We start from the raw sequence: 23,919 nt of genomic DNA on the forward strand, positions 1-23,919 counted from the left end.
TCACATCCTCCTTGACAGATTATCTTCCATTGGTATCACTGGCACATCCTTCAACTGGTTCAGATCTTTCCTCTCTGGCCGTACTCACTTTGTCCAACTCAAACACTTCAAATCACAGTCCCAGCCAGTCTGCACTGGTGTTCCTCAGGGTTCTGTCTTGGGCCCCCTCCTATTTATCATCTACCTCCTACCTCTCAGCCATATCTTCAGAAAATACAATATCCAATTTCACTGTTACGCGGATGACACCCTGCTCTATTTTTCCACCAAACCCACTTCCACTTTCCCACCCCACTACCCTGTCCGACTGCTTACTGGAAATCAAATCCTGGTTCTCATCCAACATTCTCAAACTAAACAGTGATAAAACCAAGGTTCTTTTAGTTCCAAGTCCACTCTGGCCAAAACTGACAAATTCTTCCTTACCATTGACAACTCCACAGTCCCCCCCCTCCCCCAAGTTAAGAGTCTGGGTGTCATCCTCGACAGCACCCTATCTTTTGAAGTTCACATAAACAACATTACTCGATCTGCCTACTTCCTCCTCCGCAATATTAACCGTCTCCGCCCGTCGGTCACACCCAACAGCACAGCCATTCTCATCCATGCCCTCGTTATATCCTGTATTGATTATTGCAACTCCATCCTCTCTGGTCTTCCTCAAAAATCTCTGCGTAAGCTCCAACTGGTCCAAAACTCAGCAGCCTGTATCATCACCAGAACTCCTTCCATGGAACATATCACTCCAGTTCTTCAACAACTCCATTGGCTCCCCGTGCTCCTCACCTTCAAGGCCCTTCACACTCTTGCACCTCCATATCTCTCTGAACTCCTTCACACCTACAGTCCCTCTCTTGCTCTCCGATCCTCCTCTGCCTTCCAACTCACTGTACCTTCTGCCCGCTTGACCACCATGGGGTCAAGAGCCTTCAGCCACTCTGCCCCCCGTCTCTGGAACTCTCTCCCACAAGAAATCCGCAATATGGACTCATTCTCAACCTTCAAATCCTGCCTGAAAACCCACCTTTTTAAACTGGCCTACTCTGTGCCATAATTACTGTAAACTGATTTTTTGTTTATAAGTCTTTGTTTTTTTAAAGTCTCAAATTACTGTTTGACCTTCTTTGTTTTTAATTATGCTCTGTAAGGTGTCCTTGAGAGCTTTGAAAGGCGCCCATAAATAAAATGAATTATTATTATCATTATTATTATAATTATTATAACGCAGTGTCATTTATTGCTGAAGGCTATGCCGGCTGTGACAAAGGATTCCTGGTCATTTGGATATTATTCAAATAAACCTCAAGACGGTCCAATATCTAATGCAAATGTTCAGACAGTCAGGGACCGAGGGAGTGTTCTTTGATAGAACACAGCAGACTCGGTTTAAAAAAAAAAGTTATAGTGATGAAAATACTGTTGATAGCAAATTGCAGCTTTAAATTACTGTGGAAAAGTGTGAAACTCACTTATTAAAGGGTCAGTTCACCCAAACTACACGAAAAACAGTTTCTCACTTATCCCCAGTGGTGTCTAGCCCTACAGATGCTTTTTATTGATATATGTGCCAGGTTTTAAGACATCTTTGTGTGAGTAATCTGCTTCCACCTCAATATAATGGAGGCAAAATAGCATCTCTTTCCAGAAAACGTCTCTCTGTTACTCAAGCCACAGTGTAGACCCTTTTTTATGCAAAATATTACGAAAAGATGCTATACCATAACTCTAATAATAATAATGTTTACATATTGCAACATATTTGCAATACATGCTAAATCCATTCACCTCCTGCCTTAGGGAAACTGCAGAAATATCAAACCAAAATGCGTACAGGTGTTTTTTTTCTTTTTATAATTCCGGTGAATTAACTTTTTATGTTTTGCTTTTTTTCGAATACTGTCAACAGACACTGCTCAATCTAGGGTTTGACATTCGGCATGTTCACCTTTAGTCTGGTTACGTGTTTTTTGCCAACTTAATTTGCAATGCATATTTCTCAGGGTGTGCCCCGGGTGCTCTCACAGGCTGTGTTCTAAACTCCATTGCAGTTTATCTTTTGGATCCGACGCAGGGATAAGCTATTCAATGGTTAAGACCATGGCGGATGTATTGTAGGAAGTTGTAGCATTGAGCTGTCATAGGACTAACAGTCAAAGGACAAAATGAATAAGAAAAGACAATTTCTGGAGCATCCAGAGGTCAAAGACTACTTGGTGAAAGGAGAGAGATTCACCAAGTGGTCTGAGGTGAGTTCATATTTCAAATAAATCTTAAAATGTGAGCTGTATAATTAGATACCAGCTTAAAGTACAAGTACTAATGCAAATCTGTGCCTTTTTTATTTTTCATTACCTTTTGAGTGATTTGTTAGTTTAATTTAAATCCTGCAATAAATGTATACTCTGATGTTGTATTTAAATTCTGTAATCCTACATCATGAATAATCAAACAAATCAATAAATGTCCAAAACTTTGGAATGCTAATTCCCTTGCCTCCATCCAGGACTCGACAAAGACCTTTCCTGTCACCATGAAGATGGATCCGAAAGGTTTTTATGTCTACTGGATCAACCAAAGCAAGGTAATCTATATCCAGGGTCTACAAAAAAGAACAAAAAAGCCCTTTCACTATATGTCAAAAGTGTTGACTCCCATTCAGGGGCTTATAGAAATGAAGTGGCTTTTTTGTGTATCATGCACTCAACCTGACAGATTAAAACACCTGATCAATAGAGGTGGTCATGTTTCAAATCATTCTCATCTGTGTAATGTGTATTTGATTGTGTCTGCCAAAGGTGTGGGATAGCTAAGTGCTGCAATCAGGTCCAAGCTTTGTTTTGGAGATTATTGATCGGTGCTGATGTGGGCTCACCATTCTGCAACTGCACTGTGACGCATTTGATGAAGAGCAAAGCTTCATCGCTCTCTTTGTCTCTATCATTTTCTGTCCTTTTGTCTGTCTCTCTCTCATTTCAGCCCCATCTGGTTTCTACCACATTACTAAACCAGTGGAGCCAATGAAATAAATGTCTCCTGTGTGCCTGTTTGGGCCCAATCATGTTCTGTTGTTGACTCAAAAGCATTTGTGGGAAATTTGTATGAAAAGGCAGTAACGTTATGTTTTGACAATGCAATCTAATATTCTCCGCACATTCCCATATTCGTTGCACTTTGATAATAATAATAATAATAATATATTGTATTTGTATAGCACACGTTAAAACAACGTTTTCTCAAGGTGCTTCACAATGCTATGGGGGAGAAAAGAAACACACTAAAATGAAATTAAAGCTACCTAAGGATCATATTTAATAAAATACATATAAAGAAATCAACTAGTGAGCTGAGTTTCAAAAAGAGTTTTAAAAAAAGGATAAGGGCATAAAGGGTTTAATATAAAATAAAGCACAGTCAGGGAAACGCGGTGAGGAACAGGTGGGTCTTCAGGCTTTTCTTGAAGACTGAGAGGGATGCAGAGGTCCTTACATCTTCTGGTAGCTGATTCCACAGATGAGGACCGAGGGAGGAGAGAGCACGGTCTCCCATGCTGGTCAGTTTTGTCCGGGGAACAGCTAGGAGACTGGTGCTGAATGACCTGAGGATGCGTGATGTTTTTGAATGTTGTGTACTAAGCAAGTCCTGTAGGTAGGTGGGGCCTGTGTGGGTAATGGCTTTGTAGACCATGATGAGGACTTTGCAGTTGATCTGGTGGGTTACGGGGAGCCAGTGGAGTAAGTGAAGGATGGGGGTGATGTGTTCTGATTTGCGTGTTTTAGTGAGAATCCGGGCGGCACTGTATTGTACATATTGCAGTCTCTGAGTTGTTTTTGTTGGTAGGCCAGCAAGCATGAGTTGTATCTGAATGCATATTTGGACTATATGTTGAATGAAAATGCTTCTTCTTCTTCTTGGTTCTAGGAGACAACGTTCCTGGATGTTGCTACTGTCCGAGATACCAGAACAGGAAAATATGCAAAACTTCCCAAAGTGAGTGCATTTTTATTATTATTCATTGTAATAACCTGCTCTCTCTGGTGTGTTCGCTAAGAATCTCTGCAGATGCAAATGGGGTAAAGCACTTAATTTGCCCATTAGTATTAATGCCATATTTGCATTGCAAAAACAGCAATAGACTTAGGTGCCCACACTGCTCCCCTTCTACAGAAACACACACACATATACAACAAGTACAGACACACACACACCGAGTCATGACCTGAGACTTCTGTGAGTAAGCTCTAGTTTCTATTTGTGAAAATCTGACAGCTGTATTTTGTTTTCCGCTCCTCGCTGGCCTCCACAGAGAGTAGCATCACACAGCCATCGTCATCCCTCATTGAGGGTTCAGAGGTGAAATTTGAAAAGTGTTCTCCTCAGGGAGAGCTCACTCAGAACACAGTAGCATCCCATTCAGGTCACTATTGAAAGCACATCTTTTTCCCCTGAGGAGATTTTTGGGGACAGCTGCTGCAGTGCTGCCGTTAGCTCTGAACTTCTGAAAGTTCCAAAGAAATGTTTGAGTGTAGAGTAGCAGGAACTGGAAGGTAGCCCCTACAGCAATGCTCTGGTCTTCTTTTTCCTGTGTGTGTTGTACATGAATTAGTGTGTCTCTTTGTGTCGTGTGTGCATATGTTTGCATGTCTTGGCTAGAAAATTTGCCTGTTTTAAACAAACTCCTACAGAACCAGTGCTGCAGACATGATTTTACTACTTGAAGCAAACAGGGCGAACACACAAGAAATAACCAGCTTAAAGTACTTATCACCACAATATGACCCTTTAGTAAATCAATTACTCATCAAATGTTATCTTTGAACTCTCAAAGGTAACTTATCTCATGTCTCTATGATGAAAGTAAAATCCTAAATCTGAGAAAATTATGAGTGAATTGAGGTAAATGGAGGTCGCGTTTATCAACAGCCAAACTGATGTACATTAACAAAAAAATGTATAATCCAGAAGTTTTTCCAAACACATAAGCTTCACTTTTTATATTTACACACTCGTCCGTGCATGTCCAAAGTCTATAAAATAATAGGGTCACCTTTTACTTCAATTCTTAAAGAGCATTTTCTCTTCACCATGGAGGCATGCAGGAAAAAAAGTGATCTAAAGCATAAACAAGATAAGCAGTTGATATACAAGTTATTGTTTGTGGTTAATGTGTTTCCAATGTGATGTATTGGATATGATCTTCTCTCTTTCTTGCCTTTCACAGCACAGCAAGGTTCGCAATGTGTTCAACATGGACTTCCCCGACAGCAACCACCTCGCCAAAACTCTGACCCTCGTCTCTGGTCCTGACACGGTGAATCTGACCTATCATAACTTCTTTGCCTCTAAGGAGAAGGTGATACAGGTAATAAGCCCCTGTCAGTGTGTGTGTAATAGGACTGTGTCCTTCCTCCAGCTGGTAACAATCCTCTCTTTCTCTGATTGTTCAAACACAGCTACAGGCCATTACTTGTTAAACTGATTGAGCCTTTACTTCATCCAAATAAGGCGCCTCCTGTCTCCCCTTTAGTCTTTATTGGACTTTATGACTCCAATGACCGGATTTCCTCATCTGTAATGAAATAACAATTGAGATTTGTTTAAATGCATCATGGATCTCTCTCATTTCCTGTGTTGCTATTATATTAATGCCCTCTAGTGGTGATATTTGTGTCCATTCAAAAATCATTTATAATGACATTTCAAGCACGTTTCATGTTGATATCGGATCTTATATGCCTGTTTGTATTTGTAATTAAATGCACATCAGAACTGGGCAAATGACATACTTGCGATCGCCTACAACGCTGCGAGAAACAATGCCTGCAGACAAGTCTTCCTGGAGAAAATGTAAGTTAACTTCACAACAGTTCTGCGTGTACAATTTACTGTGAACACAGTAACAATTCATTTCACCATGTATCACAGTCATGTGGTAATGGTATGTCTTTGTGCTGGTTCTTAGATACGTCCGCATTTCTCTTCACACCAACAAGGACGGCAAGATCCCAGTGAAAAAGTAGGTTACAGTTCAACCAGCAGAAGCACAGAGAATTAGTTTGTACTGTAGATTTCCTACTCAATGTTTCACTGTGTTTCTTTCAGTATATACAAGATGTTCCCTGCAGATAAGAAGAGGGTGGAAAGTGCCTTAGCAGCAGCACACCTCCCAAAGGGAAAGGTTGGAAAATGTTGACATTTTTGTGGGTTGGTTTAGAGACTGATATCTTTCACTGCACTTTTTGTGACTTCTCCCCATAATTCCCTTGGGTTTGTTGTGGATTTTGACTGTTATTTCTCCGAATAATAAGATACCAAGACTTCTGCATAAGTACTGACAGTTGGGTTTAAATATTTTGATGAAGAAATGAGCATCTTTTGAAATGATGTAGGTAACATGTATTTTTTATTTCAGTATGACAGCATGAAGCCTGACGTCTTTACTGAGACTGCCTTCAGGGCCTTTCTGTCAAACCTCTGCCCTCGGCCTGAGATCTATGAGATCTTCACTTGTTAGTGAGTTGACCTCTTCCTTGCTTTGCTGATTATTTGCTTATATTGCTGAACAATGTTCTATTTATCAATATATATCTACACGTTTTTACTAATACACACCTACTGTAGCTCAAATAAGACATATTAATCTTATAATAAGCAAGTTTTCCACAAAAAAATCTTTCAGGTCACATTTAAATATCATAATCTAAGTCTTAACCTGATTCTTACTCCTCTACATATGCTAATTTGGCAGCAAAAAGCAAAAGTAACGCCTGATGTTGAAATTACATGCAGCACTCATGTGATTGTAACACCTTCACTGTGCCCCGCAGCTCCAACAAACCCACCATGACGAAGGACAACTTCACCAAGTTCCTCAACGAGAAGCAGAGGGACTCCCGGCTCAACGAGGAACTGTATCCACGTCTGCGGCCGGACCAGATCAAGGCTCTGATGGATAAATACGAACCTGTCACCTCTAATTCAAACAGATGTGAGATTGATTGATGGTATTTTTGTTGCATACAGGCCTGATGAAGCATTTGTAATTTAGTTTTGAATCCCTGAATGCATCTCTCTTGTTTATCCGCAGGTCTGATTTCCCCCGAGGGTCTCTTATTCTTCCTGATGGGGCCGGAGACAACTGTTGTCATGCAGGACAAGCTGGCCAAGAATCAGGACATGGCCCAACCCATACCGCACTACTTCGTCAAGTCCTCCCACAACACGTACCTCACAGGTCAAATACACCACTTTGATTTAAGCTAAAACACAAATTTATACCAGGATTATTTAGGAGAGGTTTTTCTAAGACTTCCTGTCTGTCCCCCTGCAGCCGGTCAGTTCTCCGGTGTTTCCTCCCCAGAGATGTACCGTCAGTGTCTGCTGTCCGGCTGCCGCTGTCTGGAGCTGGACTGCTGGAAGGGAAAACCTCCAGATGAAGAGCCCATCATTACTCACGGTTTCACCATGACAACTGAGATCCTCTTCAAGGTGGTGATACATCATTTTGTGGCTTCTCCAGTGGGGTATTTCATAATTCACTCGAATACTGTATTTGATAAATTGGGTTTTTTTGTCCCTCTTTCAGACATTAGTTTAAACTTTCTCTGACTCTAGAAAAGTCATGCAAAGATGCACGCCAAAGTGCTTAACAAAGAGCAGATGAAAATAAACAAAACACAATCAAAAGCAATGATATGAGAAACAAATGTAAAACTTCATTCGCAAATTATACTGATAAAGTAAAAAACATAGGCCTTAAAAACAAAAATAAGCCTTACCAGACTTCTTGTGGGACTACATTTAATTTTATTTTCAACTACCGAAGCCTGGATCTTCTTTTCATTGCATACACTTCCTTATTAAAAGAACAGCAATAAACAAATGAATTATTATGACTATAAATGTTTATCATAGATTCTTCAATCTCAAGTTAAGATTCATCATTCCAACTCCTGCTTTTTAAGTAAGAATCATGGAATACGGCTATGTGTTTCATAAACTAATTATATTTAAATAACATTATATATATTGTGGACAACTTTGAGGTACCTAAATAAATTATCCTTGGAGCAGTGTCTACGTTTGGAACAGAAAATGAAGCACTGGACACTATTTTTGGGCTGTTTGTGTGAGCCCTCTCCACTTCCACTGAGTATTTCCTTTCTGCTATCTATCATAAATCTTGGACCTTTTCTAGTAAATGGTCAACTCCCAGTTTCCTGTGATCATAAGTTGTATCACTCAATATTACATCTTTGTGTAAACACTCACCAGAAGCATGTCGGGACCTTAAAAGTGCAGCAATGTGTCATGGATATCATAAAAGCCCATAAATTATCCTTATATTCATGCATATGAAAGAGCAAAATACTGTTAAGGCACACACACACACACACACACACACACACACACACACACACACACACACACACACACACACACACACACACACACACACACACACACACACACACACACACACACACACACACACACACACACACACACACACACACAGGCAGTCAGTCTCTTACTCTCAACACTTCCATTTAAGGGCAGTCTGAGCTCGACATTCCCAGGGGCCGGGACACAACACCTCAGTTTAGTTTACCGTCAGCCTTTAGATGTGAAAGGTTTGGAGCTGACTTTAGGGCCTCTGCATAGAAGCAAATGCTCTGCAGTCTGTCTTGTCTTCTCTCTTCATGTTTGGGGAGAATAGTCATCATGATCTCAGGCTGCTTGTCTCATGCTTTTGATTTCTTTCTTGATTTGTACCATTCTGTGTATGCTGTATGTGTTGCTATGTTATCAGCTTATTCTTTTACATTTTTTGTGCTATTTCCCATTTTGACTTTGATCCCGCTCAACATGTATAATACATCTCTTTTTGATGGCAGGATGTGATTGAGGCCATCGCTGAAAGTGCCTTCAAGACCTCCCCGTATCCCATAATCCTCTCATTCGAAAACCACGTCGACTCGTAAGCCCTGAGTTTTCCTACTAATTCATGCTATTAGCTCAATGTAATAATGCTCTAATGCCATTATCCCATATGGATTGTTGAAGGAGCATATTAAGGATATATTTGAGCTTTTTTTTCTTGCAGTAGAACAGCAGATATTACCAAGTGTTGTGAATTTGTTCCAGGGTGAAACAGCAGGAGAAGATGGCAAACTACTGCAAAACCATATTTGGTGATGCCCTGCTAACAGATCCGCTGGAAAAATACCCTGTGAGTGCACTGCTGACACAGCTCGCTGTCAAAATAATACAGCTAGATAAAGTTTATAGATAGAAGGGTTTGTTAAACACAAGAGTTTGGCGATAAATTAGATAAAGGGTTATCCCTGTACACTTTGTGTCTTAGCCATGAAAGCAATACATTTCAAGTTTCATGTTTGTCCTCAGTCTTAACTCTGCTAGACATGTCCCCCTCAGGCTCCTGTACTCATCGAGCTGATTTATTTTAGCAGCCTGTTCTCCTGCTCTAAGCTGTGTGTGTGTGTGTGTGTGTGTGTGTGTGTGTGTGTGTGTGTGTGTGTGTGTGTGTGTGTGTGTGTGTGTGTGTGTGTGTGTGTGTGTGTGTGTGTGTGTACATATGTGTGTGTGTGTGTACATGTGTGTTTTCCTAGTCGGAGCGAGGACATTTTTCACAATTTCAAATAATGTCAGGGCCGTAGCCTGGACTTTTTTCTGCCTAAAAACTGTTTGATAAGTTTAAAGAAAAATGTTATGTTCTTCATTCTGCACCCTTTTTAATTAGTCTTTTTAGCGTACCATATAATACGTACAGTTTTATAATATAATAAAATAATAAAACTGTGTTTGTGTTTAATTGTACAATTGTAATGCCTTGTTGTACCCAGCTGAAGCCAGGCCAACAGATCCCCAGCCCATCTGAGCTCATGGGTAAAATCCTCATCAAGAACAAGAAGGGAAGTCATGAAAAGCCGACACAGGCTAAGAAACCAGGCACAGCAGCCACTGACCAAACCACAACCGCAGCTGCACCCACCCAGGAGCCAAACACCACTTGCCAGGATCCCACCAACGCAGCACCCACCACCCAGGAGAACCAAGGTTGACCTCAAGCCAAATCTGATAACCTTAACCTTGTTTGGTTTTAGTTGTCACTGACATTGTGTTTATATGTTTCACCAGAGGGGGACGCAGCTGTGGAGGACGCAGAGGAGCAAGAGGAGACAGAAGAACAGGATGAGGAGAAAATGAAGACATCAGATGAGGTACAGCGTGTGTTTGCAATGATAGTTTACACATCATCCAATACAGCTTAAGCATCACTTGACTTTCTGCCCATCCCCCACAGGGCACAGCTGGACAGGAAGTCACTGCATATGAGGCGATGTCATCCATCGTCAACTACATCCAGCCCAACAAATTCATCTCCTTCGACAATGCAAGAAGTATGTCTGTCTTTGGTCCATAAATATCTCCCAAAAAAGATTTGACAACATATACTTATATATATCAAAATCAGAGTTATGTTATTACTTTTTCTCCCTTGGCAGAGAAAAACAAGAGTAACGTCATCTCATCTTTTGTGGAGACCAGAGGGGAGGCGATGATTTCCAAGACTGCTGTCGAATTTGTCGAGTATCCTTTAGAGTGCTCTAAATTATGGCAACCTGTGTTACAAAAGGCTGGATTTTATTCAAATGAACACAAATGTTGACCAAGTATTTATTCTATCCTGGTACAAATACAAATACACAGACATAACACTTCCTAAACCATCTTTCTCAGATACAATAAGAGGCAGATGAGCAGGATTTACCCCAAAGGAACGAGAATGGACTCATCCAATTACAGCCCGCAGCCTTTTTGGAATGTAGGCTGCCAGATGGTGGCGCTCAACTACCAGACGATGGGTAGAAATGCACACATTGCACTGAAAACCACCTCAAATGACATAAATGTGTTGTCCTACATTAGGGACCTTAACCATCACTGTTTCTTTAATCCATACTTCAGTTTGACATATTTAGAAAATGTGTCATATTTGTTCTGAACATGAGCTTCTGATTTCCACCACAGCAGGTCAGTGTTGCACCTCTTTGTGCTGCACCAGTCTCAGCTCTGCTTTGCATCCCCAATCCTCACTGCTCCTCCTTGCACTGATGAGAGAGGGCATGAATGGGCTGTTCTATTTGTGTCTTGCTTTCAGATTTCCCCATGCAGCTGAACATGGCTCTGTTTGAATTCAATGGCAGAACGGGCTACCTGCTCAAGCACGATGTTCTGCGTCGCAGTGACAAGAAGTTTGACCCTTTCTGTGACAGAATTGACACGGTTGTGGCGAGCACATTGACCATAAAGGCAGGTTCACACAGCCTTGTCTTTATTACGCTTTTCTCCCTTTTACCATCACTGTGCTGTGAGTGGCATAGGAATCTTTATATTCGTGCAAACTGCCTGCTACAATCATAAAAATGCAACATTTTCACACACTGAGGCTGCATCATTTATGGTGCCGTGTTGCATGGAAACTGGTGCAGTATGTGCATAGCTAGGAGCTGTTTTTGCACTTCTAAATTGAGCACTAAATTAGCCTTAATAGCCTTGGGAAGCCTGCGTCTGTTTGTGTGTTTCTGTGTAGATGAACAGTCTGTAATAATACAAGCTTCCTGCTGAGACTGATATATGGTTCCTGGTATTCAGCAGACTCCGCATGGGTGAAAAACCTGAGCTATATTTATACCCAGTGTCCTGAACACGGGTCCACACAACAGGACACATCCACATCTATTCTTACATGTATTTCATCAAATAAAAAAAAGTCTTTCATACACATGTCTCTCTAGATCTACTCGGGCCAGTTTCTGTCTGACAAGAGCGTGAAAACGGGAGTGGAGGTAGAGGTGATCGGGCTGCCCGGAGACCCCAAGAAGAAATATCGCACCAAGTGGACCACCACACCCAACGCCATCAATCCAGTGTGGAATGAGGAGCCTTTTGTTTTTGAGAAGGTGTGTCAAGCGTTTCAAATATGCACCAAACAACGTGCTTTAATGTTTTTATCTGAGATCAGCTAATATAACATAAAGAAGAGAAGGTCCCTCTCACATTTTCGATCATCCAGCCTTCATAATTATGCACTGATGATACAAGCTCTTCCTACAGAGCCTTACACTGACTTACAAGTCAGTCATTGCTATACAATGAAACACTTTCACCTTAAGTCAGACATTGTATTGAGCATTAAAAACGTCTTAACAGATAAAAACAGAACAAAGCAATAGTTGACAAAAAAATCAAACAGGATCAGACAGAAGGGATATCTCATCTTAAAATAGATACACTATTTGTATTCAAGTCACAAGTAATATCTGACAATTTATAGATTTGAACACATTTTTGTAAATTCATCCTAGCATTGACAAAAGATTTTTGGTTTAAAAAAAAATACATTTTCTATTCTCCTTTTAAAAAAACAGCAGGACAAATGTTTATAGATTTATAGATGATGGAAGACTTTAACACTAAGCTATTTGTTTGAGATTATAAGATTATTGTTGTTGAGCCACTATGTTTTAATTCAAATACATTTTACATCCTCAGTTTGGTGTATGTTCACAGATATAGCATGTTATATCATATATGGTCGGTCTAATATTATGATATCATTGATTATTCTTTCTATTTTTTGAAATGTTTGATTTGTAGTATTTATTGCATTGACAGATTAGTATTTATACGACATGGGCATCATTACAGGTATGATTTTGTATCTTCCTCCCTGTGTTTTTGCTGCTGTTGGTTTTAATATCTGTGTTGTTGTTGTTGTTGTTATTATGCAAAGATCCTTCTCCCAGAAATGGCCTCTCTAAGAATTGTAGTCCACGAGGAGAACGGTAAATTCTTGGGACACAGGATCATCCCACTGGATGCCATCCAATCAGGTCAGAGAAACTGAGAACAAAAAACCTCACTTCATGCATCCTCTGATCTACATAAGTTAATACTCCACTGATTCATACAAGCCCCCAGAACACGTTTAGACAGCTTCTGGAACAGAGGAGCTGCTGTTTTTTTCTCGTTGTATAAATTCACAGAGGTTTGTTTTATGACCTGCAGGTTTCCATCACATCTGCCTGCGCAGTGAGAGCAACATGCCGCTCACTCTGCCGGCTCTCTTTGTGTACATTGAGGTCAAGGACTACATCCCTGCTGCCTTCGCAGGTGCTTGGCCTTTTGCTTTGGGCGTCTGCAAAAGAAAATCCTACACTGCTATTGAATACATGTTGTTAATGACAAGACTTATTTAGTCTGGTTGTGTGAAGCTCCGTAGTATTTAGGTTGTTTTGGTTTAATTGTGAATTATTGATACATCCTATCCTACCTCAGATTTCACCGACGCCTTGTTTAACCCAACAAAGGGAACAGAGAAGACCGCTAAGACGACCCCTAAGGAGGTAACGACAAATGAGCTAAAGTAAACTTTAATTCAACCATCATTTAATGAAATATACATATCAGTAATGTCCCCAGTTCTCCCTTAAAACATTAACGTTAATACCCTTCTTGGACGATGACCAGCCTTGTTAAATTTAGCTTTCAATCCTTTTTCTGCCGATGCAGTCTTCCTCCAACTACGTTTCCCCCTATGAAATGCCTCTTGCGGCCCAGCCCCCTGCGGACAAAGCACAGGAAAATGAGGCCCCTGCTGCAGGTAATGCAAATGTGACGCAGCTCAGAGTTTATTTTTAAATATATACTAAGCTTTGATATTTATTGGATAGTTGCTCTTTTTTGCTTGATTAAGGATCTGTGCTTGAACTCTTTCCAGAAAAGGAAACGCCCGAACCAACACCTGCAGTTGAGTCAAATGACGAATCATCTCAGTCTACCCCTGAGACCAAGACAGAAGAGGTTGCTAAAGAAGAGGCAGAGATCAAGTCCGAAACTCCACAAGCCGAAGCAGAACCTCTTCAAACTCCTGACAACCCTCCTGCTGAAGCTGTAGCTCCGGACGCGGGTGTCCTTCCTGAAGCTTCTCCTCCCCCTGAGGAGGAAGCCGTTCCAGAGCCAGAGGCAGCTCCTGAATCCACAGAGGTGAACAACTCCAGTACAAACCCTGAGCCCGCTTCAGATGATAAACCGGCCACAGAATCGGCCAGTGCTGCTGGAGAGCCTGCTACTGTGGCCTTGCCCTCTCCAGCAAGTGCATTGCTCGAGTCTGCAGGATCAGGTGACTCATCTCTGCCGCCGACATGCAGTGAAGGTAACACCAAAGCGCTTCATGCGCTGCACTCATCATAGTTTCCATGTTATTAGTGCACTGTAGATACTGATCCTTGAGAGGAAGTATTTAGACGTTTTCTTTTTTTTTTTGGTTTGATATGTCTATTAAAAATGCATATCCACTGCCGATAGTAGAAGGAGGATTATCCCAACAGAGGCCTGTGTGTTTATGCTGCAGAGACGTCGACTGTGACTACTGAAGAACTTACACAGCACAAGAACTATCTGAAGGTCATCAAGCGACAGGAGAAAGACTTGAAAGAGGCAGAAAAGAAATATCAGAAGAAAGGAGATGAACTGATTCAGAAATACTCTGACTCCTTCAAGGCCCTCAAGAAGAAGACCTCACTGAAGAAGAACGAGTAAGGGGATTCATTTTATCAAAACATTTGTATTTTGTAATGACAAATGTTTGCACGGAAGATACAGTTAGGTTACGGCGGAGTCATGAAATTATTTCTGAATACTTTGGTCAGTTGTTTATGTTTACTAGTCTGACTGGTCTGTTTCTTACAAAGTAGCAGGGAATTTAACAGCATAGTAACTGATTATTGACCCACTAATGAAGTTGTTGTTTTGGTTTAAATGAGATTATATTTAGAAGCAAGTAGGTTTTTATCCAGCTGAAGCTGAATATTAGACAATGAAGAGAACAATAAATACATGTGGGCCGCAGTGCCTTTTTTGCACCGCCCTCGACATTAAGCTTTCAGGACAATTCATGTGTTATTCAAGGCCAAATGTGCTTTGCTGGACAGCATTTCCAGTGACCACTCTTTTGTAACGAATCAATTTCGGTTCTCGGAGGAATAGTGGCTGTTACTCGATAAACTATTCCCATTCCATATTTGTTGTTATGTTGCATCGCGTTGTGTTTCCTCCAGGGGAGAGGGAAACACCTCTGACTCCAACGTGAAGACGGAGCGCGTGCAGGAGCAGAAGGACAAAATGCAGGTGGATCTGCAAGCACTGTGGACGGAGCAGAGTGACCAGCTGAAGAAGAAGAAAGAGCAGTATGCTACAGAGGTTAGTAAAACACAGGTTTTATTTTACTCAATAAAATTGCTGTTTCCTATTTAAGTTTGATTATTGACCAAAAGTCGATGAGTACATTTACTTTAGCGCTGTATCTAAATCTGCACTTATTATTATCCTTATATAAACATACCGTCAATGGACAATATGAAAGGCCTCATAGTAGCAACACATCATAGAATGATCAACTCGTTGACTCGGCTGCTCCTCTCAGCTCTGCACAGCGATTTAGACTCCTTCAGCTCATTGTTTTGATTTGACGGCCTACTGTTTTGGTTAAGTGTGCCATGAAAAAGCTGTAAAAACAAACAAGCGAGCTCCAAAAGATGGCTTCTTTTGTTTTGGAGCGCTAAGCAGATGAACAGCCTGACATTTCCATCAGGAGCTGGACCCAAAAAGTTTAAAAAAAAACTGTTAGAACTGGACGGAAAACTGGATGTCTCCACCAAATACACAATTCTATTAATCGATTAATGCTCTACATGTAAATAAGCTAGGTTAGAGAAACTATTTTGCCATGTAATTTTTAATGGCTAATTACCAAATTAAGATTTGTATTCAAAACATTTAATCCCTCAAAAATATCAGAGGTATAGTTCAAGTCTAGCTATAACACAGTTAAATTGCACTGATGCTTAACAGTCTTATATTTCATTTCATTCAAGTTAATGATGCAAATAATTTGTATCGACTCCAACTGTGTAGAAAAAGCCTTCATGTCGGATTCTATTAGCAGAAAACGTTTGCTATTTGTCAAGTTATGTTCACACAGTTAGAGAGAAAAACACCATTTAATCTATTAAATCTTGGAGAGATCAACAGTGTCGTTTTTTTGTTTCATTTCATCCATGTATGGAGATTTTAATTGGGTCCCTGAAATGTGATCCTTATCCAACCATCACTCTCCTTATACTCATCTCTTGACTGTCTTTATGATTCATCCCAAAGTCAGAATTTATTTACACTGCATTCTAATCTCTCATGAAACACCTCATCTTACCTCTCTCTACCTGTTGTGTGCCTGCGATAACGGGCAAGCAGCCAGTACTTCAGATGCTCTATTGATTATATACCAGTCCCAGGATCTGCATTAACCAAGAGGTCATTCAGGAGATTTGTTTAAGGGTTGCCTCTTCATTAAACAGAGTGTAGACAGTACTATAGCGGTGCTGTGAAACAAGGTGAGACTCGCCATCCTGCATACAGGTCACTGGCAAAGTGCTCTGATTAAAGTTTAAGCCAAAGTTCATGGAAATCAACAAGAGAGGGATGAACTTTTGTTCAAACACAGCAGGGACATTGTTATTTAGAGCTACTGAAGTCTCTTTCCTAGCTTTGTCTCGACTGTGATTGTGTCACTTCCTTCTTCTTTTGTGACAGAGACTGTCCAAACTGTTGGAGATGGCCACAGAGAGACACGCCATTGAACTCAAGACCCTGGAGAGGTGTGAGCACACATACAACACATTTGGGACATGCTGTACACACAGAGAGTGCAGAGGGCTTTGCTGAGTCCGTCCAATCTGTGCCTTGAGATCTTAGTGTGACACTGTGTGTGTTTGAGTCATCTGAGGTACAATATTTGACATTTTGCAGATTGAAAGGCCATTGAAAAATGAACAGATCACCTCAAGGCGTGGGTCTTCCAATGTCCTTGGTTGGCTTGTGTGTGTGTGTGTGTGTGTGTGTGTGTGTGTGTGTGTGTGTGTGTGTGTGTGTGTGTGTGTGTGTGTGTGTGTGTGTGTGTGTGTGTGTGTGTGTGTGTGTGTGTGTGTGTGTGTGTGTGTGTGTGTGTGTGTGTGTGTGTGTGTGTGTGTGTGTGTGTTATCCCCAGTCTCCAGCAGGCAGATGGTTATCTCAGGGCACATTATTATTAGAGGCATTGTCCAACAGGTGTTTAAACAGCAGTAGGGAAGCTCAGGCAGCCTTCATAATCTACCTGTCCACAAAGACACTATAACTTTACATTTAAGCCCTCCCGTCACTGTCAGGAAAAGGTCACATTAGACACTCACAGCCTGGGAACTCGTGTATGAAGGGAAAAGGTTGTTTATGGTGACATCTTTTTAGAATTTGAATCAACCAGGAGTCCTCATTTCCTCTCTTTGCCTTCTTTTGCAGTGATACCAAAGAGAATAAGAAGAAAACACTCTCCAAAGACAAATCAAAGTGAGTGCAGAGCATGACCTTGCCTTTAGTCACTTTGTGTTTGCATTAATTGCTGCTCCTCTTGCCGTACTACAGCTTTTTGAAAATAAATATTTATAATAATAGATATGTTTCTGGCTTGATGTGAAGATTTTTAAACATTATGTACAAGAGGTTTTATTGAAATTATTGATTATTTTCCCTAAGGCTGAAAAGGGCAATGAGCACGGAGGTTTTGGATGAGCCCAGTCAGTCTGATTCTGCAGTAAGTCATCTTTTTAATTTAGTTAAAATTTGTAGATTAAGATGTTTTGTGAATGTATAATTAAATGAGAAGTTTAAAAAGACTCGAAAAATCTTAGCCTGGATCTGTCCAAGGGTAAGAAGAAGTCTGCCTTCCAGTTTACCCACAGTTACTTACTTATCACATAGGACTGGTTTCAATCAAATAAGCATTTCAAAATGCCAAATTACTCATTTATAGGAAATATCAATTCACAGAAAAACCTTCACCTTATTGATCTAAAGTTAGATTCTAAAGAAACGTGCCCAGATGAATCGATGTGGCTAAAAACAGTATTACCGGCACTTACTGCTCAAATCAAATACTAATACTAAAGTCAAGAAATAACCAACAGACGTTAGCAGTCGGCAGGCCAAAAGTTTGAAGTAACAGATACGAGAACCAACTCCGGAGCAAGAAAGGCCCACGTAAGAAAATCCAAATCAGTTTAAGGGTCACTATATTTAGAATATTTCCACGGTTTACCTTGCCTTCAAACAGCCCTCTATAACAGGACTGTGAAGCTGTTTTCCAGGCTCTATTCAAATCCACCAAACGCCTTTCTCAAAAAACATTATTTCACCTCAGATGACACCAGAGACGCTGCTCTACTGTTGCCAGCAGTTAATGTGTGTTATTGTTTGACTTTGATGTAAAACAAACTAACCCTTTGAAAATCCAGTCACACAATACCACAAACTAATTAATAAAATGGGCCTTTCTTTGAGGTGGCACTTATATGTTTTGCCACTGCCTCAGTGCAAAGCAGTACATTATTTTGTCTTTCTGCCCATAATCTATTCTGTTTCTTCTGTTGGCATGGTGAGCGCCATCTTTTGTAGGTAGTTCATTAACTATGGATATGCACCGTAAACAGCCCTTTGTTCTACTATCTATTTAACAGTATAACTATGGTTATGAAGAAGCAGAGAGCATCTAAAAATTGAACAATACATGGATGTTTCAGCGCTTTCTTTCCACACATGGTCACACATATTCACTTGTGCTTGCTTATATACTTGTGAGCGTGCACTCCTATTCACCCACACGGACACACACACACAAACACACTATTTTACCGACTGTGTAAAGTGTAGCGGGCCTTGACCATAGGCCAGGCTTGTCCATTACTCAGAAGCTGTTTACAGGGAGCAGACTAATCCATGTGTGATAGATGACTCACTGGGCTCTGCTCTTGTTCCTCTGTTGGCTCATCAGGATTCAGACCGGCTGTATCTGGGTTAAAGACCCCGGCAATTTCACTCTGCTCCTCTCTGATCGACTCCATCTGGATCTTACTTGCACCTTGAGCTGCTCAATTTGATTTACTTAATCAGCATTAGCCCACTAATTAGAGCAACTATTTATGACACAATTAGTTAATGAACACTGTCTCTGTATTGAGTTGCTGAGCGCAACAAGGGCTGTGTTACCAAACTGGACAAGTCCAACCTGTTGAGATCTAACTGTATTGATTCTGTTGCTCAGGTTGCATCCCGTGGGTGCATTCCCATCTACTCATACATACAGACACACACAAAGGGAAACGAGCAGAACTGCTTATAGACATGTCTTCATCTCTCCCTCGATGCACATACAGTCACAGAGACTCACACCACAGATCGATCATGTTTTTCAGGAGCTTTATGTTGTGTTGTATTGTATTGTTACAGTCTTCAGATTTCAGCCCGCAGCAAGTGGCTCTGATGAAGAAACAGGCGGCCACACTGGAGGAAATCAAGACCCTGACTAACCAGGTACACCAGTATTAAAACATTGCAATATTATAATGTGACTTAATTCCTCTCAGTTACTTTTAGATTGTATCAATATCAAATGTGCAAATAAAGACAAGAAAAAAGAAAAATACAGAAATGTATTTGTATGTATCTGAGAAAGGGAACTGTATCACATCACAGTACAGTTCCTTCCTCTGTGAAAATATTGTCATCATCCAAGGAATTATCATTTGGCACATTTGTTTAATTACTTTGAACATTGAGCAGCAGCAGTACCCATTTCAATTAGTTAAGGTAGCCTAGATACACAGTTCTAGGTATATCTAGATTTATAACTCTTTGTGAACAAGGGTTGGTCACCATCACAAATCATCACCACATAAGCAAGAAATAACATCCCAGTTTATTTGATTTATTTCCTGACTCTTCCATTGGGTGGAATACTCCTCACAAACGGGAGAAGCATCCCCACAATGTTATAAATACAAGCAAATTCAAAAATATGAAAACAACAAATCAATTTTTTTCAATTTCTTTGTCATCCGTGGCCGTCTGTCCAACTAGGGGTCATACGTAACGCTTCACAGTGACGCATTCATTTTAGACGATTGAGAAAGTAAAGAGTGAGCCACCCCATTAAATGACGTCAAAGCGCTTTTATGACAATGCTTTGCTTTGCTTTGGGGAAATATTGGCCGTTACTTTTGAGAAAAGAGGTGTTAGATAGTTCTAACACCATTAACCCGCGGACACCAAATGGATACCATGTTTTTTAATGTCTCACCAAGAGTATTAGCTGACATATAGAGTATTTTATTTTGAGAGGAGTAGTGGGAGGAATTGAAACCCGCACTTTGAGATTAAGGGACAAATGAGGATACCGTTTTTCTTCAACATGTAAGATAAGATTTGTATATGTATTTAACATAATCGATTTTTCCTAAATGCAGGCACATTGCTTCAATGTTAAATATCCCAAATATAGCTCATTGTCACTCATTTATTTAAAATCAATACACTGGCCAGTTTCGTAGCCCTAGGTTGAGCATTGATCTTTACTTTCAATGGTGGCAAAACACAATTCCATACTCTGAGGATTATCATGGGCACCTGTCAGAAAAAAGATACTATGAAACTGCCAATGTGTCAAACTAACCTTTGGCCCCGGTGTGTGCAGCTCAATCAGGAGGCCCTGAAGGATCACAATCAGAAACTGAGGTCTCTGCCTGCAGAGGTGAAGGAGGCTTTCAATGTCTGTGTGGGGGGCCACTTCCCTGAACTGGTGGACCAGGATGGAAACAACAAGGTGGAGGGGGTGGGCTTCTATGGAGATGTTTTCCTGGGTTAGATGTGCAATTTGATCCCTGACCCTTCAGTGTAACCCTCTACTCACTGTTTTCTTTTTACATCTTCTTGTAACCTGTTACATAACCTACAGACTACAACAGTAGAAGATTGAAATAGCTGTGTGAAATTTCTATTTAGAGGTACTAATCATTGAGGGCTCTTTTAGTCATTTGGCCATAATGATGTTTTTGTGGTTGTCAATGGTGGAAAAAAATGGCTTTCTTTATTTTTGTAGTTCTTAACCAATGAAAAATAACCTACAGAGACAGATATCTTCCAGATGAAGGCCCATAAATAAAAGCAATTATTTTTGCTTCACAAAATCTCCTTTGTGTTCTCTAAATGAGTTCAAAAATAGAACTTAATGTAGCGAGAAAAATGGGTTATCAAAGTCTGCAGGCTGAATTGAGACAATGAATCTGTCTGTCACGCTTCAGCACATGGTGTGTGATACTTCATACAGCAACAGATAAGCAATCACTCTGAGATGCTCGTGCGTTGCAGTTGTTAAACGGATTTACAGACAAAAAGCTACATTTACTTCTTACCTGGGACAAAAGTCCTGTCGTGGAGTCATGACAATGGGAAGGCAGCACCATGACATCAATGATCCCTCTGCACTAAACGTTTTAATATTATTATTTGTTGTGATGAATAGTTCTTAATAAACTTAACTTTGCACTGTACAGGTGTGTTTTCACTTATTTTTCAATCATTATTTATCATATGATGTTGGAACATATAGTTCAAGTATTTATAGCACTGTTTTTAATGATTTTAACAGCATCCATGTTTTTGTTCATCCGCATTGGGGCATATCTGTTTGCTGAATAAATGTAAATTCCCTTTTTGTTAATAATAGTTTTATTGTTTTATTGGCATTTCTCTGAATTTAGTTTAAGATGTCACTGCATTTAATTATATATCAGAGCACTCCAGCCAGCATATTGAGGTGTCTGAAACCAGGATATTAGATTAACATTTACAAAATGTAATTAGCAGTTTCAGCTTTATTTCAGCTCCATCCACTTGATCTCTAAATGTTTACACACATGCATGCATTTTATTAATGAGCAGCTTTTATCTGACTCAATGCCCAAAGCAATCTGTCAGGGTGGAGGGTCTGGACAAACCACGTCTGGGAGACACAGCCTGTGCCTGAGAGTCCTGCCACCTCATACACAACACAGATGAACTGTGAGCTTTAGAGAGTGAAACCAGTCAGTCCTGAATCACCGGGCTGATAATCTTATATAAGACCAAGACAGCTCCGGCAGCTCGGTCTCATACCAGCTGGAGAGGGATGGCCTGAGCAGGCTCTTTGCCACCAGGCAACACTTGGCTGCTTACTGACACTTGACGGAGTGCCAATGAACGGAAATGCTTCTTGATCACACACACTAAACCAAACCCTCATGACATTTTTTTACAGAGAGGGCAACGGAGCAGATGTTTGGTTTGAAATTTTACATTGGTTACTAAAATTCACAGAGCATGTGACTGTAGCTCAGTCTGTTGGGGACATAACTTTTTGAACCATAGGGTTGTAAGTTTAAGTCCCAAAATGGAACCGGTACTGACAGTGGACTGGTACCTGGAGGGGGGCCAGAGCAGGCCCTTGACCCACACTGTTCCCTTTGCGCTGCATAGTGATTGCCCACTACTCCTATTTTAATTAATATCTTAATGTCTCTGTCTGTGCTGTGCATGTATGACTTGTAAGAGTTGATTTGATTCCTCCATTTCCCTTATTTTCGAAATAAATATTAAAGAATATATATCATGCTCATTTTCAGGGTCATGTATTTTGGGTTCACACTAGAACATGTTTTAATGCTCTAATATGCAAAAAACATAATATTTTCTGTCTGAAATGCTCTGTTTTTTATTGCCACACTCAGTAGAAATGGAATAGAATGTGGTGTATGTTTTGAGTGTTGCTTCGGTATTTTATTTAAATTTGAGTTTATTCAATTTCCCCTGAATTAATGCTGTTGAATGGTGCTCTCAATTATTGTTTATTTTGTTTCCATAAATGATGGGCATACTTAATTTGTGATTCACACTGACAAGCCACCTGTGTGGTGGGCGTGGTTAATAAAGGGCCTTCCTGCACGCAGCTGTGCTGAGTTGCATAGTGAGTGCCATGAGAAGCAGCAGAGAGTCTCTCGTCTTTTTCTTTGTCCTCCACGTTCGGTGCACCCCACAGTTGAGTTTCACAACGAGTAGCCGCTGTAATGGGCTGCTCTGCTAACAAATGCAAATAGAGAAAAAGATCACAAATTGAAAATCAGTCTGGCAGTGGCTGAAAACAGAGTTTTACAGAAGCTTTTCTTATGTGCTGTTCTAATCGGTTCAAGATTAAAACAAATTAGCACATAATAGAAATTATGAATTTGAGTCAGATCTACGCAGAATCAGAACACCGTGAATGGTTAACTATTTTATTATCCTCTTTGTTGTTTCCTGAGGAAGCAGGCTTGACCCACAGGAGGCGGAGATTCATGATCTATAGTTCACTTGGCTTGAAGTGGATGCCATCCTGGCTGAATATCCCACACCACCCACATACTGCACACACCACCTGCTGAGGCTGTACTGTGACAGGCTTCATGGGTGTTTGTATGTGTTGGATAATTATGTGGGCTGCATAAGGTACTGTACTAAAAGATGTAAAAGACTTTGCCAGGATAAGAGATTGCAATAAAATATGAATTCCTTACATGATTTGCATGTATGCTTTCGCCAAGATGCAGGACGGTTTTTTTTTGTTCCAGAATACTTACACAAATCCCATTCGAATCATGGTTATGGAATGGGATTAGCAGGCTAATGAGTATTCCAGGATGCTCATCTCCTTGCAGTCAGTAAACCTCTTCTGTGTCACATTAGTTTCAAGGGCCTGTGAGAGGCGCCTCCACCTTTTCATAGATGCAAATGTTATAACCTCCTACGTGTGTTAAGGAGTCGATGCTTTCATTTACACACAGAGACACCCACATACCGTAAGCTAGACAGCACACTCATGGCTACTTGAATTCTGATACTCATACTCCCCAGGCTCAAGTCAGGTGATTTTATTTCTGCTCTTGTTCTGGTTTTTGCTCC

The 23,919-nt window shown here is 40.5% G+C and overlaps 1 protein-coding gene across 1 annotated transcript; it reads left to right on the forward strand.

The window, feature by feature from the left end:
• The first annotated feature begins 1,978 nt into the window (after positions 1-1,978).
• plcb2 (phospholipase C, beta 2) lies at positions 1,979-21,497 on the forward strand. The gene is made up of 32 exons (XM_063909589.1): positions 1,979-2,246; positions 2,504-2,581; positions 3,919-3,987; positions 5,219-5,359; positions 5,765-5,844; positions 5,960-6,013; positions 6,100-6,175; positions 6,410-6,510; positions 6,825-6,985; positions 7,085-7,231; positions 7,328-7,485; positions 8,895-8,977; positions 9,145-9,229; positions 9,864-10,077; positions 10,159-10,241; positions 10,325-10,421; positions 10,527-10,611; positions 10,762-10,886; positions 11,183-11,334; positions 11,820-11,984; positions 12,818-12,917; positions 13,093-13,197; positions 13,363-13,430; positions 13,597-13,687; positions 13,805-14,239; positions 14,438-14,621; positions 15,144-15,285; positions 16,675-16,739; positions 17,416-17,463; positions 17,650-17,707; positions 19,399-19,482; positions 20,642-21,497. Exons 1-32 carry the CDS (start codon positions 2,163-2,165, stop codon positions 20,810-20,812), a joined length of 3,789 nt encoding a protein of 1,262 aa, XP_063765659.1. The 5' UTR covers positions 1,979-2,162; the 3' UTR covers positions 20,813-21,497.
• Positions 21,498-23,919: the final 2,422 nt, after the last annotated feature.

This window comes from Eleginops maclovinus, chromosome 19 (genome assembly GCF_036324505.1).
Source record: "Eleginops maclovinus isolate JMC-PN-2008 ecotype Puerto Natales chromosome 19, JC_Emac_rtc_rv5, whole genome shotgun sequence".
Taxonomy (NCBI): Eukaryota; Metazoa; Chordata; class Actinopteri; order Perciformes; family Eleginopidae; genus Eleginops; species Eleginops maclovinus.